This window comes from Oryzias latipes, chromosome 19 (genome assembly GCF_002234675.1).
Source record: "Oryzias latipes chromosome 19, ASM223467v1".
NCBI lineage: Eukaryota > Metazoa > Chordata > Actinopteri > Beloniformes > Adrianichthyidae > Oryzias > Oryzias latipes.
The window spans coordinates 24,313,442-24,330,015 of record NC_019877.2 but is presented as its reverse complement, the minus strand read 5'-3'; the positions used below and the strand labels follow the sequence as shown (position 1 = coordinate 24,330,015).

The window sequence follows — 16,574 nt, the reverse complement described above, 5'->3', positions numbered from 1 at the left end:
AGTGACTGCATCTAAAGCCGTCACTGAAGGTGTGTTGGATGTTTTTGGTCAATGGGATTCCTTCATGCAGGAATGTCAGAGGTGGTTGGAAACCCCACTCCACTATCTTCAGTCTTTCTGTTCTCCCTCACCACCCCGAGAGCAAAAGCTTTTACAGGCAAACACTAAGCTGTTTTATGAGGCGGACTGTGAGGCCGTCGCCAGAGATCTGATGGCTGTGCAACGGCGTGAGCCAGAGCAAAGTCTGAGTTCTGATTGGAAGGTTGTGTAACTGAAGAAAAAATGCCTTATTGTGGAGGTGTTAAGCTCTCAGAATGAGAAGAAGTCTCTACAGATGTTGATTACTTTTAGACTTTTAAACTCTAGTTTTAGTTCAAGACCAGCTGGGAAAACAGGAAAACAGGACCGCTGGTAAAACTCAGTTTGTGTTTTTACTTTTTTTTAAGTGCAGCTTTCCATTTTGTCTAAAAAGCACTATAGGGGGTTTCTAAAATATCTTTAAAATCCAGGTACAGGTATTTGTGACCACCTACATGCAGAAACAGAGAATGACGTTTGAAACTGGAGGCAAACTGTAGCTGAGATCAGGATTGTTCAAGTTCTCTTCGTTTATTCCCGTCATCTAAAGACTGTTGCAGACACGAACCAGCTGGACAAACATTTGTAGCAGCATTTTTATTGGTCTGTGCGCATTCATAGCAAAGCTGGGAAGCTCAAAGACGTCGGGCAAGAACATCAAAAAGAGGATATTTTTAAAAATACACGTCCATAACAAACATGACTCAGCATATTTGGGTTTCCATCATTTAATGTGTGTATGTATATATGTGAGCGTCCGCCTGCGTGTGGCCTAGCTAAGGACATGTCAACTGTTCAAGGTCTTCCTTGCCTTTGCCCTGAGGTAACAGGGACAGGCTCCAACAACCCCTTTGACCCTGCACTGGACAAAGTGGGGAAAAATAGAATAATAATCGAAGCCAGGAAGGACCCAAAGTAGTACTTGGTGAATGTAGGTCAACTAAACCAAAGGTATTTGTAATTAAGGCTTTAAAATGAAGACTATACTATTAAGTACAAGGCTGCGTCTTTTTCCTGAAACAGATCCACCCCAGGGTTTCCCTGCAGCTGTTTTAGTTTACACTCCTACACATCTTGGAGTGTGTAGGTGACTGATTCCACAGCTAGTGTGTGTGTTGTGTCTGCGGCAAGAGACTTTGGTGGTGATGGTGGTGGACTTGATGGTGGGACTTGTCATGTTTTGGGTTTCAAGTTGGCCTCTTTAGACTCACCAAGAACTCTGTATTGATCTCCAGATCCTGAGCAGTTGCTTTGTCTGCAGTGTTTGCCTGTAGAGAAAGGGAAAAGGCTGTCACGCCTCAGAGATGAGGCTGCGATGACCCTAAAGTACATACTCTCTTACTCAGGCCGGTCGCCAAGTGATGGCCCAACCCGTTCAGAGGGTTAAAATGGCAGATTCCTAGAAAAGAATACTAGCTGTGGTTACATGTGCAACATATCTCTGATCAGATCAAAGATCGGATCAGAATTGAACTGTGTACATGGGCCCAGAAGAACTTTATCCCACTATAACAAACGTTTACATTCGCCACACTGTTGGTCAGAATCGATCATTTGGACGTCCGCAGGACTCTCTAAAATAGCTGAAACGGCCGTGGAAGAAGAAACTGTGAGTTCCGTTGTAAACACAGACAGCTGCAGCATAGAGCGAGATGATCTTTTAAATGTGCTTTTATTGTTGTTATGATTATTAGGAGCTTGGTCGCTCATCAGTTTTTAAATCCATCCCTCAGAACAGGCTGAATCCCTTTCGGGGCTGCAGCTCCTGTAGGCGAGGTTCACCCTGAACGGGTCGCCAGGCCCCAGTTTTGTGTTCAAGGGAATAGTTTTTCTACTTCACTAAAGTAAAATTAGTATCAGTTCTAAAGCATACTTTGTTTTTGTTATTTTATTTGCACAGCTCTGTAAAATTCTGTCACTTAAGTGTTTTATTTTAAAGTGAAATCCCTCAAACCCAAATATTTGGTCAAACTCAAATCAAGAATGTTACTTTAATTCTATTATTTTACAAGTTTGAACAAAAAAAGTTTTGAGCACGTAAAAAAATGATAAAAAACAAAAGATAAAAGGAACAAGAAGAGGGAAAAAAATAAATTGTACGTGAAAGGAGTCACTTGGCCACCTTTATATTTGTTCATGGGTTTAATTCACACCAAAGCCGTTTCCCCAAACGGTCCGCTTCCTTTGACAGCAGTGAAAGTTCAAATGAACTCTTGGTGAAATAAAAAACCCACATCTTTTTACATCCACATGTTTTATTTATCTATAGGATTCTAGTCCTGAGTTGTTTTTGAATCTTTTCCTTTATTGGAACTTAAATGAATAAATAAATGAATGGGCTAGTTCTGGTTGCTGTTGGGTGAAGGCAGTGAACACCCTGGACGGGTCACCAGTCTGTTGTTGGGCTTTGGAGAAGATGTGGTGTTAAAACCTCAGTTTAGCAAGTTTAAACTGTACAAACAATTCAGATGGGATTTGCTGATCAATGTGATTGTATCCTTAACATTGAATGCGGCATCCAGTGCCGCCTTGTTAGTCTTTGAAGGTCTTCTTGACAACAGAGTGAAGAAGGTCCGTTTTTTCCTGTGAAAGCTGTGAACCTTCGTGGAAAATCGCATTTGTTTTTTGTTCCACTTTTAGCGGTGAACTTTCAGTTTAGTGTTGACACTGTGAACACTAGAAGTGATGGTGCAGTTTCTACAGGAGAGGACAGGCTTTCACCTACTCCCTTTCAGCTGCTGTCACGTTTTGGTTCTCACCATTGACTCTGTAAGTTCTGTTTGAACTAAAAATAAGATGTAAAACAGGAATTCTACTGACTCTTTCTAAGGACAGTAGAGTAGAATCAGTTACTGTGAGATCAGGGAAAACACATGATGAACTTTTGATCTTGAGGACTAAAAACACCAAGAGCCAGTCAAAGTAGTGGTGTAGATATTAAAACATATTAACAAATGTTCTTCAGAGATCTCTGACAAAGATTGTTGTTTAAAACAAAAAATCACTTTAGTCATCCGTTATTACCAATGTTCTGCCTCAACAGAGATTTGTTTTTTTTTTACCAAAGAAAATGTTTTCAGACATTTTAATTTCCAAAGTGTTGTTGTTAGCTAATAGACTGACCTCCACACTGGAGCTGAAGAAGAGTCATTCAACCTTTTTCACAAGCTGACACGCCGTCCAATAAGGGCTCGATGAAATGTGTGTATTGGCCAAAGCATAACAGAGATGCAGTCCCAGCGCTAAAGTCTGCTCCCAACCGCCCTTATGGCTACAAATGGGAGAAAAATGGGCAAACCCATTCAAGGCCGGCCACACAAGATGATATGGTCGTAAACCATTAGATGAGCCAAGACCCTTTGTGCTACTGCCCAACTCTGGGTCCCCCTGTGCCGGTGCCCTGGTTTGTGTCCAAGAATGGCATCCTGCGTAAAAGCTCTGCCTAATCAAATGTGCAGATCAGTGAAAGCTAATTCGCAGCGGCGACCCCTGAGGGGATGTGCTAAAAGGTGAACAACAAACAGGAGAAATTGTAATTCCTGTAAAAAGACGGGGTTGTGTCTGAGCATCAATGTCCCAGTTTTTCTACTCGGACTATTGTAGGACATCAGATCTGTAGAAGAAAGTAGCTACTGACATCAGGCGCCCTACAGGAACCTCCTCCAACTCTGACCTCCTGGCTTTTGAGGAAAAACTGACAGTTAAAACGTTTTATATTTACTGTAAACAATGAATGAACACAACAATTATATTAATAAAAAGAACCTTCAAAACAAACTGGTAATGAATGAAAACTGTGCCTCATCACAAACCAAGCAGACCCGTGTTTTAGGGGATAAACAGACTTGTCAATCAATTGTTCATACCTGCTTAGTCCAACGATGGGAACAGCTTTTTAAATATATATCCCTCTTAACTTTTAGTTATATCACCTCAAACTAATATTTCCTAAAATCCGCTTCCAGCTGATCAGACTTGACTTGTTTTCATGCCATCCGTGCATATCCGGACACATGTGTGGGAAGGCACACATGAGTAGATTATAGCAGGAGCATGCAAATGATTTTTAGAAAGACACTATCTACAGCTAATGACAACTCCTGCAGCTGTAAAGGGAACCAGAGCATCATTGAGTCAACACAAGGTTGAAGATGCTAATGTGCTGACATAAACCCACAGAAATGTTGCTGGTGTGGTTAGCTACACAGCATGATTGTGTCCAACTGGAACAGCTATGTGTGAACTTCATTAAAAGTTCACAGGTTGTGTGGCTTTAGCCTTTTTCCTCCCGATGTTCCTGAAATGTTGCTTTTGTCAGCAGAGTGTTTGACCATGTTGTGACCGACAACGGCGGCACAACAAACTTTGTCTGGGGGAGGAGACTTGCATGTAATGAGTTTGTACACGGACTGATGTCCAAAGCAAACGCTGGTAAACAATGGTTGGCGTCTTTGCGTTTCAGCTGGGCCGGAAAGTCTAGCTGGTCCCAAGTCTGCTCAACTTTCAAGTCTTACAGTTGTTTCTTTTTTTTATAGGGCCTATTTTATGCTATTCTCAAGCCTTTTATTGTAAACAATATCCATGGATATGATAATAAATTTCCTTTGGCACACAGAGCAACACATTTTAATTGAATATTAGTTATTTTTCGAGCTCTTTTCCAACCCAAAACCCAACCCAGCATTCACCATTTACCAAAAGTAAGACGACTCGAACTCTGAGGCTCCGCCTTTCGTTGCCATGGGGGGGGGTCGCCCATTTCATGATGTCAATCTAGAGTCGGTCTCAGCCGCGCGTTAGCGTTTCGCCCATGAAAACAAACGTCCAAACTTTTACAAAATGAAAGCGTGTTTGCCGTTAGCTCCACAGAGAAAGTGGGTGTTTGTCTTCGCCTGGGGGCGGGGCTGGCAGCGAAGTCTCTTCCTGGAAGGGGCGGTTCCTCACTGGTCTGTCAGCTCGTGAGAACCCGTTCATTTTCCTGAGTTGGGAAGAGCTGGTGCTCAGACAGCAGGTTCTTAGAGGAATACTCTGAAATGCGTGAACGGATCAAAATGCCACTTTGAGGCTGTTTTATGTGAGGAATGAACATTATGTTTGACTTAATGTTTTTAAAAAAGGATTTTGCGTGCTGAATTTCTATTTATTTTGGTTTAAAACACTGTTCACTCGTATTATACTTTATGCATAAACCAGATGCCCCAGTGGTGACTTGAAGACAGCTTTGCCTCTCTGACATTTCTTTGCACATTGCGATGCTGCTTAATTTTGTTTTCCTTAAAACAATAAAAAATATTTCCCCAAAAGAATCAGAGGACCGCTGGTGCAGAGTCTGCTTTGGCCTTGATCCAAACAAAGTGAACTTTATGCCTCCAAGTTTTTACCCCCCTCAGCTGCTGCCCACTCCCCTTCACTCTCACTGTGGATGAAATGCTGTCATTGCTGTGCAGGCGTCACAAAGCCCACAACAATGAAGGTCTTGAAGTGAACTGTCCCAGGCCAGAGTACGGATCAGTGAGCGTATAGCTCATACGGATCACATTAGAAAACCAACAGCTGCTTTACTGCTTCAGCTCTTGAATGGGAAGCTTCCACAGCAATAGATCATTTTATTTTAAATTGACCTTTTAATTTTGTTCTGCAGTATTTTGTAAAAACAGGCTTCTCATCATGAAATGAGTAATAAAACAACAACCTGATGCAGTTAAGCTGACGTTATCTGTTGACTTCAGCTCAGTTGTGGTCTGAGCAGGTACACAGTTCAAAACAACCTTTTTAGCACCATAAGAGGGATATGAATATGATTAGATATGAATATGATTAGATATTAAAGTAAAACCATCCAGCAGATTTAAAAACCAAAAAAGTTGATTTATTGGTCATTGCACATTGAACTACTGACCGTAAATGGGCGTCTTCAGGTGCTGCAACAGTATGTTGGGTAACTTTGGAGAACTTGTGTGAGTGGGGGGGGCTCTGTGCTTATGCTTCTCTGAGAATTGTTCACATTTAAAACTCCTGCAGCTTCTTAAATAAATGTAATAAAAAGCTTCTGGAGCAGGAAGGTAAAGAGGATTGAAGGTTAAAGAGAGACATTTGCAGATTTTCTAGCGACGCCTGTGTGTCCGTACAAACACACACGCACACACACGCGCACACACACACACACACACACACACACACACACACACACACACACACACACACACACACACACACACACACACACACACACACACACACACACACACACACACACACACACAGCAGCTTCCTCTGTCGCTGAGCTGTGTAACTGATGACAAAACCGCTTCCTGCTCTTTCAGGCAGTTTCCATGGTGTCAGGGCTTCAGAGTTTGTTTTTGTCTTGGCAATTATTGATAACCCCAGTGTTAAAGCTTTGGAGCTTTTGTGGATTTTCCAAATCGATGTTACCTGTGCGTGGAATAGCACAGTGTTTGCAGAGGAGTTGGTCAGTTTGCAAGCACAGTTGGACTGTTGAATTGTTTCAATTGCACTTTTCGTGTGAATGCTTCACTTTCTGTCTCCTCCAGCAGTCATGAAGTCCTCAAGACCCGAAGAATGTGTTATCACTGCATGATTCTTTAGAGATGTCTTGGTTGTTTTGGACCGGCGTTGGTGAGAACAGTTGTGTGATTGCTGCCAAACCCGTGGAGCAGCTGAGCCTTTTGCAGAGCTCTGGCTGCTGCGATGCACTTTGAATTTTAATGACGCCTGGACTCGGTTTGAGTTAATTATTTGAAGAGGCCGGCGTGAGAGGAGATAGCTGCTTCAGTGCTTTGCTGAAGCTTTGGCAGAACGGTTTGTAGTTTGTGGACGTGGCCTGCTTTGGGTGCATCTTTTTTCCGTCAAATGGTGCTCACTCATGGGGATAAAGCTGTCGTGTAGATGATCCCTGTGGTCAAGGTCCTCCCAAATTCTCTCTGCAAAGAGAGGCAGAGGATGTGTTGTTTGCCTGCAGTGAGCTGTAAAGCCATTAACCTTTGATACTAAACAAGCCCAGAGGGATGTTTACAGTAGTTGGTGGTTGTCCCATCACAGCCCGATAACCGTAATGCTGGTAGAAGGCGGAGCAGAGGTTTCTTTGGACACAACGGGTGGAATTGTTGTGACAAAAGAGGCATGTTCTGCACCACTGAGTCTGGTTCTGCCGGGCTTCTGGGCTATTCATTCATCTCTTGTAGAGACGACATTTTTTATGTGACTATTTTAGGATTTGTCTCACCATTGGACCTTCTGTAGAGTACATTAAAGAGCATTGAAATAAAGATTTCTTTTTTAGACTAAGGCCAGTTAAGAAGCAAAAGGACTCAGACAGAACAGATTGTTCTAATCCTAACTATCCTAATATCATATTCAGCTGATTTTAGAGCGAAGAAAAGCAGTTTTGTGCCAGTATGCAACACTTTATGGTTGTAAAGGATCCCCTCAGAATCAGCTGGTCTATGTTGAATAAGTAAACACTTTTCTAATGTAAAGTGCTGCCTATGAGCGCAAACCTGCTTTTCTCAGCTTTGGTGTTGCATCAATTGTGGAAACGGTTGAAGAATTACAGTAATTTAAGATCTTTACTGGTCGTTTATTTGCATAGTTAACTACTGCCACATATTCATTTAGCAATAAACAATTTTAATTATTGAATGTAGCTAAAAAAGCTGTAATTCTTCGGTCTTAAATGCGAAACACAACTCTAGTTTTCAGTCATCACTGTAGTGCAGGGGTCCTCAAATCCAGGCCTTGAGGGCCGAAGTCCTGCTGGTTTTCCAGAAACCCTGCCTCATTTGCTGCTGATTCCCTGGATCAGGTGTGTTTAGCCAATAAGGAGCTTCAATGGCAGGTTGGTGTGAAAACTTGTAGGACACGGGGCCTCCAGGCCTGGATTTGGGGACCCCCCTACTGTAGAGTATGGGAAGATTTTAGCTCCACAGTTTTTCCATTTCCAACTTCTTCATATCCTCTGGAGAACCAGCCCAATAATTCATGTAGTTTTCTTTTAGTCTCCCCAAGATCTCAAAGCTCCCACCAAAACACATGACCCGTCAATGGAAAAACCACGATGTCCTGTTTTAAGCACATCAGGACTAGTAGCAGTAGAGTAATCAAATGTCCTCTACATAAACAGGACATAAACTAATGGGTTGGTTCTGATTAGGCCTGCACAATATACCGCAAATTTATTGTTATCGCAATATCCAGCTCTGCAATATGCATATCGCAAAAGACAGCAGAAATCGCAATAAATTATAAACCTTAAATGTGTTAAAACAATCTTATGGCAGCTTGAAGCATTTAACGAATCAAATAAATCCCTTTATGCATTTGACCAATCGGATGGACGTCTTCACCTTGTTGACCAATTGGATGGAGGCCTATTATGTTAGATGTTTGTCATCTATGTCGTCGAGGGTCATTTGTAGTATCATTTTTAAACTGTTGCAATGAAATGGGAATGATGTTTTTGGTTGTTTTGCTATTGCTTTATATACCGCAAATTATACCGTTATCGCAATATTAATCTCAAATATCGCATATCGCGATTTTTCCTCATATCGTGCAGCCCTAGTTCTGATGTTGACCATCAATAAAATACAGTTACGATCACTTGGTCTTTTTTGAAGTGACATAGATTTTTCTCTTTTGCTTGATTTGATGGGTTACCTAAATTGATTTGGGAACCTTTGCTGGATTCAATTCTATAGAAAAAATTGGATTAAGCTACGTTCACACCAGGAAGTGCATTCTTGAACGCACAATTAGCCGACATTGTCTTCAGTGGACTGTCCCTACCCGATACTAGTGCACCTACAGTTGGAAGAGGCCTGGTGTGAAACAGCGAAGCAGTGTAAATCTCATGAATCTTATTCCAGCCTTTCTCTCTCTCAGCTCTGTTCTGATAGACTTGGTGTGTATAATTCTGGCCGGACACAAACGACAATTATAAATTTCTCCTCCATGATCAATTTTCCAACGGTTACCGCTTCAATCCATAAGCCACTACCAAATCAGAGTTCTTGATTGGTCAAAGTTCAAGTGGTTTAACTTTCAATGGTTTATACATAGTCTGAAAACCTTCATAAAAACTTGCGTAGCGACGTGAGCATGTTAAATGTTCAAGTCCAATACTGGCATTTACGCGTTTCCATGAACCTTTCATTGAAAGTGTTGGCTTGAACGTGCGTGGGGGAAGGCGTTGTGGATGTAGTTTCACAAAAAGTGTTATTGTTGAGACTATTAACACCTTCAACAATAACTGGTTGAAATATGGTTATTGCTAAAGGCAGGAAGCCTGTTGTACACAGAAATGCACAAACTTAATCCAAGTTTTAGCCTTAACAACGAGCAGAATTGAAGTTTAACCTCCTTATTTGGCACAAACATGAAGTACACAAATTAGTTTTGAAACAAAATGGTCAAAAATGTTCTATTGAACAAAAAAGCGGAGGATGTGATGGTGCCATGACGACACTTCTAATTCAATAAACTCCAAGCAGTCAATGTGAAAACTCCAAAATGTTTGTTTCAAAAGATGTATATTCATTTCTGTTCATATTTTAGTTTGTTTTGGCCCAGACGTTTTGGCGCTTTTGTCAGATTTTAGAACCTTTTCTTGCCCAAGAGTCAAAAAGTTTGCCCCCCCGTGGTTTACACTCTCTCCCGCTAGCTTACAGCCCCCCAGAAATGGCGAGCAAGATCGGAGATATTTAAATGCACAGGTTAGATCCAGATTCCAGTTCAGACGAGGAAAATGAAGATCTGTTTGTCTGCAGGTGGATGATCAGAATGGAGCAGAGCAGGGAGCTGGAGGCCTGCTGATTGTAGTTTGTACAGAAGAACTAAAGTTGGCTCCTGATTCACCGTGATTTGAGTAAAGACATACTCAGAGACACAGTTTTCATCTTAATTTTCTTTATAAATGTCCTCCATGAGAAAAATGCTACAAGAACATGTTAAAAGCACTGTTTTCACTGGAGTGGGCCTTTAATGAGCCCTTTTAGCAAAAATGCTTTGGCTTTTGTATTTTAGCTGAACAAAAGGACGTACTTGATGGCATTGTGTAATTTTGATTGAGCTATTCTACAAACCATCAGTTCAGCGATAACGACAGAGTTAATCAGTGTTGAAGTGCAGCTTTAGCGACTTTGGCAACAATTGTGCTGGACTTTACCCAGAGGCGAAAAACTGTTGCTACTCTGCGTGGCCGAGCGTCTGTCCGAGTGCCGCTTTGCTGAGAAAGCCTTTTCATTCTGCACTTGGGTTAACATCTTGAAGCAGCTATCTTACCATCAATCACATTAACACTCAGCTGAATTCTGAGTTACATGTTGTTCACCTTTAACAAAAGTGCCGTAGAGGCAGAATATGCAGGAAATGACCTGTTGGCAGTAACGCGCTGATTTAGCTCTTCCAGACATGGCTGGAAAATTCCAACCGTCCTGTTTTACCTCTGAAAAGTAGGAAAAGAAAAGCAAATTCCTAGGATGCCTTTACCCCAGTCTGAGGTAAAGTCTGGCATTCTTGCTGAGCTTTACTGCCCCATCACTTATCACTCCTACCTCCTACAGGATGTTATCACACCCAGGCCTTGGCCTTTAAGGTCTTCCAGTTTGTTGAGACATAGCTGCCTTGAGCCCGCACCGATAGTGATCACCACTCAACCAGCGGATGCTGACCTGGAACATGCTGGCCGTCTAACTCGCACAGGAACATATCAAGTTAATACTTTTATGTTTGAACGAAATCTCAGCTCTGATCGTTATATCCAATTCATTCCAAGTAATTGTATTTATTGCAGTCTAATCAGTCCAAATATTTACAATGAGGGAACATTATCTGTACTCTTTTCAAATTAACGACTACAAAGATGACCAACGAGATGGAAAAAGGTTTAGTTTTAAACTCTATCTATTTATAAAGCTGGGCAACAAGAACAACTCTCTGAAAGGAAGAAGAGCCGGGGGCAGTAGGGGAAGTTATCTGCCCAGAGCGGGGAGAGTCTTAAAAGACGAGAAACAGGCAAACGGGAACAATTTAGACCAGAGAAACGAGACAAGTTGGTAACTGCAGCAAGGACAAAAACATCACCTGACGAGAAACGGAGCAGGTGGAGAAGATCTGAAGCCTTCATCAAAGGAATCAATCCTCTCTGAAGGCCAGACTGATGCAAATGAACAAAAAAGATCCAGAACAACTTGGAGGAAATGTAGCAATAATTAAAAACACAAACTTCAAGCTGTTTGACAAAACATCAACGATTCAGTACAAGTGGAACAATGAACATGCCCCTCATGAAACTGTGTATCACTGCTACTAAATCGGTTCCATTTCCATTTTCAAGCTTAAAATAATAATAATAATTTGATTTCTAGTTTAACAAAATTCATGTCATAAAATAATAGTTTGAAAGAACACGTCTTAGTAACTAGAATTGTGTTCTTAGAATAAGACTTCCTGGTCCATTCTTGGACCATTTTGATAATTGTGGACATATTTTAGGTCCCTATTTTTTACAGTGCACTTTAAGTAAGCAAGCTGAATCGATGTAAAACTTTGACAAATCAAATTCAAATTTCATACAGTAAGATCAAACAGAAAAGCTGTTCTTGTAGCTGAAAACTAAGAACAATGGTTTACAAGACGACGTGTTTATTGATTACTTGCATTTTGAAAGGGCGGTTTCATTTTTAAACTGGAACAGAAGTGTAATGTAGAGCATGATCGTCAGCAGCAGTGTTGTGTGGAGCTGCTCCTCGGTGTTGTGTAACACGTTTCGGCTAATAACCGAAGGCGTTGTGTGTCTGACATGATACACCTTCAGAGCTCAACATTCCAGCGGTCACATTCGCCTCTCAAACACCTGTTGACTCCGTCATAAAAGATACTCCGTCCAAAAGTCCAACAACCATCAAGTCCTCTGAAACCTACACAATGACTCCCTCCAGCAATCATCAACCAGCTGCTTTCATCTGAACCTTGGAATCCATACATGATGCTCCTAGTGGGCACCAGGGTCGGTGCTGAGGCTGCAGCGGGTCACCTTAACCATCACCTGTCAAAGAATCATTTACAGACTGATAAGGATGAAGAATGAAAGGGTTGGGAAGCTTTATACTTTGACCAATGTATGCACATATTAGTTAAAAAGTAAAAAGAAAAAGTTAAGATCTTTTTTTTTTTTAAACTGTATTTATGTTTTGTACGTGAAAAACCGTCAGACTGACTGAAGACTGCACTCCATTCCTGACAGAAGCTCCATCCCGAGTCTCCATCAGGATAGAAATGGAGAGAAAAATAACAATTGAGCAAAAACAACTGGATTCAGAAGGAAAGTTCCTGGTGTGACGTTCAGCCGCTGAACCGGAGCAGGAAGCTGCTTCCAAACAGAAGAGATCGCAGACTGAACGCTCAGCCTCCTGCTCTACTTTTAGAAAGTGTTGGACCCAGAAGGGGTTCTGCAGAGCGAGTAAAGACCTGTGTTTAGATCTGGAATAGTAACGCAGAGCTGAAACGGGTGGAGCAGTCTCTCACCTGCACGCCGGATTAGACACTTATCTGGGCAAAGGCCAGTGTGGGATTAAAGTCTGCGACAGACGCTGCTCCACTCGGCCCCTAATCTGATCTCATTACGCTGGAGGTTTGTAAGGATCCTGGTTTGTTGTAAGAAGCAGCTCTGCAGGCCGTGAGGGGACGTTCCATGACTGACGGACACTTGTTTACAGCTAACCTGCACTGACGTTGAAGGAGTCTGGTGCCTTCAGGGCCTGACGGCGAGGAGGTGCTAAACTGTCTGCTTCTGCGTCCTGAAGGAGCCCTTAGCAGTAATGCTTAACTTCACTGTGAAGGAGGTTTCAGTGTTTACTAAACCAAACTGAACACAAATGATTGACTGAATTATATAAGACCACTCTGGTCAGAATTATGTAATAAACACGTTTACAATATCCAGAGCTCCTTATTTCTGAGGTTGCTTTTCTCCTCAAACGGGGGGGGGGGGGGGGGGTAGATTTAAGGTCCATTGTAAAATTTCAGCTGCTAGCCAATGATGTCAACAGCAAGGTCCCGCTCGCATTTGATAGATAGATAGATGACTTTATTAATCCCACAACGGGGAAATTTCATTTATCTGTGGCAGAAAAAATGACATTCAGAAATAATCTGTATAATATAACATCAAAAAAGGACATCACAAATGACATTTATATTAAATCATTAAAAATTATTATTAAAATTATTGTGAAAATTATCATCAAAAATGAGATTCTCATTAAATAAATAAATAATAAATAAATACAGCTGCAAAAGTGTAAAAAAACATGTGGTCAACTGTAAAAAACATGTAAAAACTTTTCTTTCTTTTTTTTTCTAATACAGAAATGAGAAATGAAGTTCACACCAAAAACAAACAACTGTTCAGGAACAAAAAACTATTGAAAATTGAAAAACAACAACTACAACAAAAGAAAATCAATAAATGAGTGACTGAAAAAACACCCGCGGGACCGTAGTGTGTCACTGTAACACGGTGTTGTACAGTCTGATGGCTGCTGCTTTGTTCGCCGTTGGTATGGAGCCAGTACTCGCACCTTACTACCCTGGAGGTCAGATACCCCCTCCACACACACAGGCACCCCTCTCTCATCTCACACACACACCTACACACACTATCTCACTCTTTTCTTTTCCTCTCTCTGACACACACAACTACTCAGTGACGTGCAGTGAGGTTGATGCTGGTGAGGCACCGACTCCTCTGATGTCAGATTTATGATGATAAAAACTGAATATTTCAACATCCATCAGCATTTAACTAGTAATTTTTTGTATCTCAACATTCCTCTTTCAATGACCCTTACACCAACAAATACACAAACATCTGGACAGAGCATCCTTCTGGTGTCTGAGTCATTCAGATTCACAATCAACACATTAAATACATTACATTTCAATTATGTGCAGCATAAAGTAACTTTGACCTTCATTAGAATATCTTGCTTTTGTTTTTTTTATTTAAAATTGAATAACTGACTTTTTGCATCAAAAGCAAATAATTTATTAGATGTTAATACATTGCAATGACTCAGTTCATTCTTCAACATAGTAAGCAAACAAGTACTAAGTTACCATTAAACTGGCATTAAACTATTTTACCGCTTCCAGAAGCTCATAATGATAAACATCATGACGTCATTCTGTTCAGTAAAAGTCTTCCCGTTCTTCCAGAAACGTCCTGTGTTCATCTCTATACTCTGAATTTCACCATTTTGACCATGAGGGTAACGATCTGCACGCACATCAAATCTTTATCTATGTGTTCCGGCATTGGGCGTAACCCGCGCAAATGATTGGCGTTCACGTCTGTGTCAGGAGCAAAACACACACACTGCCAAATTACTTTGATAGTTATTTATTTTTAATACCCTCTGGTGGTTTCAGTGTGTTTTAAGAGGGAAAAACTATGAAATGAGGCAAATATGATGAGACGCAAAGAGCCGCACGCTCATTGGCCAAGAGCCGCATGCGGCTCGACAGCGGCGTGTTCGCCACCCCTGGACTAGAGTGTGACTGTGGAAGTACACCTGACGACAGCATCACCCGTACATCATACGTTTGTGCAATTGACATCCATCCAGTTTCCTCTGCTTATCCGGGTCACAGGGGCAGCAGTCTAAGCAAAGATGCCCAGACTTCCCTCACTCGCAATCGCAGTGACCTTTAGTGTCAGATTCAAAGAAAGTGTGTTTGAGGTTTAGACGCTTAGCTCCATTCAAATCATGTTGAGCAATAGCCTCAGATTCTTTTATGTAATTCTTTTGTAATCCAGCCGATCCACTTGAACGTTTTGCAGACTGGAGAATTTCCAGGATTGACTGACGCGGAAAGCTGCTGGAAATTCTCCAAACCAGCTTTTGCTTGTCGGGACATGAATTCCAAGAGCTGGAGTGTTTTCCCTGCAGGAGCTGTGTGGATCGAAATTCCCCTGTGATGTCTGACCAAGTGCTTCTGCTGTTTGCTGTTGGCTCATCCGTGCTCCAGTTCCTGACCGTTTACCTCGTCTCTGCTCCTGCTCCTACACCTGGCTGTGGTTCCTGTCTCCGGCTCGACTCGCGCCTTTGACTGTCCCGATAACCACATCTGGATGAAGCTCGTCTGCTGGACTTTTATATATGTAGTTGTAGATTTAGATAAGTTAATTCTTCTCTAAGATTTCTGGTAAATCGCCTGTCCGTCCTGGGGGAGGATCCCTCCTTCATGTGGACACCCCTGAGGGTTCTTCGTTTTTTCCGGAATCCAGTTTTTTTGGGAGTTTTTCCTTACAGAGAAGGGGGGTCTAAGGGCAGGGATGCCAGTATAGCTTAGTCAGTTTGTTAGTTCATTTTAGTATTTTCCTATTGAACTCTTTGTATTTGTGATCCTTTTAAGTTCATGTTTTACTTCGAAGCCCATCGAGACGACTGTTGTTGTGATTTTGGGCTATACAAATAAAATTGAATTGAATTGAATTTGCTTTCAGCAACACTTTGTCCGGTGAAAAGACGCGGCCGGTTAAAGACCGTCAGGTCTGACTGATCCCTGTCATGTGTGCCTGTGTGCAGGACGAGCCGGACGGACTGCGGCCCCGCCTCTGCCACATGAAGAAGGGCCAGAGCGGCTACGGCTTCAACCTGCACAGCGAGAAGTCCAGGCCGGGCCAGTTCATCCGGGCCGTGGATGACCACTCCCCCGCACAGCGAGCCGGCCTCCGGCCGCTGGATAAGATCATCCAGGTTAGCAGAGCGCCTCACAGGCTGCGGTCAGCCGTGCACACAAAGCGGTGCAGGGAGTTCAGATGTCCCGGGTTGAGTGGGAGCTGCTGCTCCTGACTGTGTTCCCACCTCCTCCCATGGAATTCCTCAGGATCTTATCTCCTCTGATGCTTGATTCGTTCTTGCTTGGTAATCCCTCCCAGATTGAGGGGCAGGAACGGACCTCTGCTGCGATGGGAAATGAATCGCTGAACTTCAGTTCTTCTGCAGTTTTTTTTCAGGAGCTTCTCGCCACATCAGAGCGTTCTGGTCAGTAGAGGATAAGTCGGTGTCCAGCCAAGGAATCGTCTCCTTTTCCTGTTACTCCATGCATTCATGTTGTCATAAACTGGACAATGTGGGCGAGTCTCCATCAAGTCTGTTCAATGCAAAGAATTTACAACTTTTGAGACTAAATCAGTAATTTTCTCACCAGCTCTTGATCAGAATAAAGGCATGGTTTTAAAAGCAGTGGGTGGGGGTGGGGGGTATTTTTTCAGGATTCTGAATTCAGAGCTTGCTTCTATTTTGTAAATGCCACGTAACTGCTCTAACTTGTGATGGTTCTACGTTGACCTGTGCGTCACATTTGAACGCTGAAGCAGATGGAACATCGTTCTCAAACTTTAAGAATTAATTCATGAGAAAATATTCATGAAAATGTTCCAGAAATGATGATCAGCATCATCTCCTTTTACA

At 42.1% G+C, this 16,574-nt stretch overlaps 1 protein-coding gene across 1 annotated transcript in view; it reads left to right on the top strand.

The window, feature by feature from the left end:
- LOC101171366 (Na(+)/H(+) exchange regulatory cofactor NHE-RF1) overlaps positions 1-16,574 on the top strand; it is a 28,050-nt gene that overhangs the window by 3,071 nt on the left and 8,405 nt on the right. Inside the window, exon 2 of the mRNA XM_023949349.1 lies at positions 15,687-15,857. Within this exon, the coding sequence (XP_023805117.1) occupies positions 15,687-15,857 (171 nt within the window). The remainder of the gene's footprint in view (positions 1-15,686; positions 15,858-16,574) is intronic.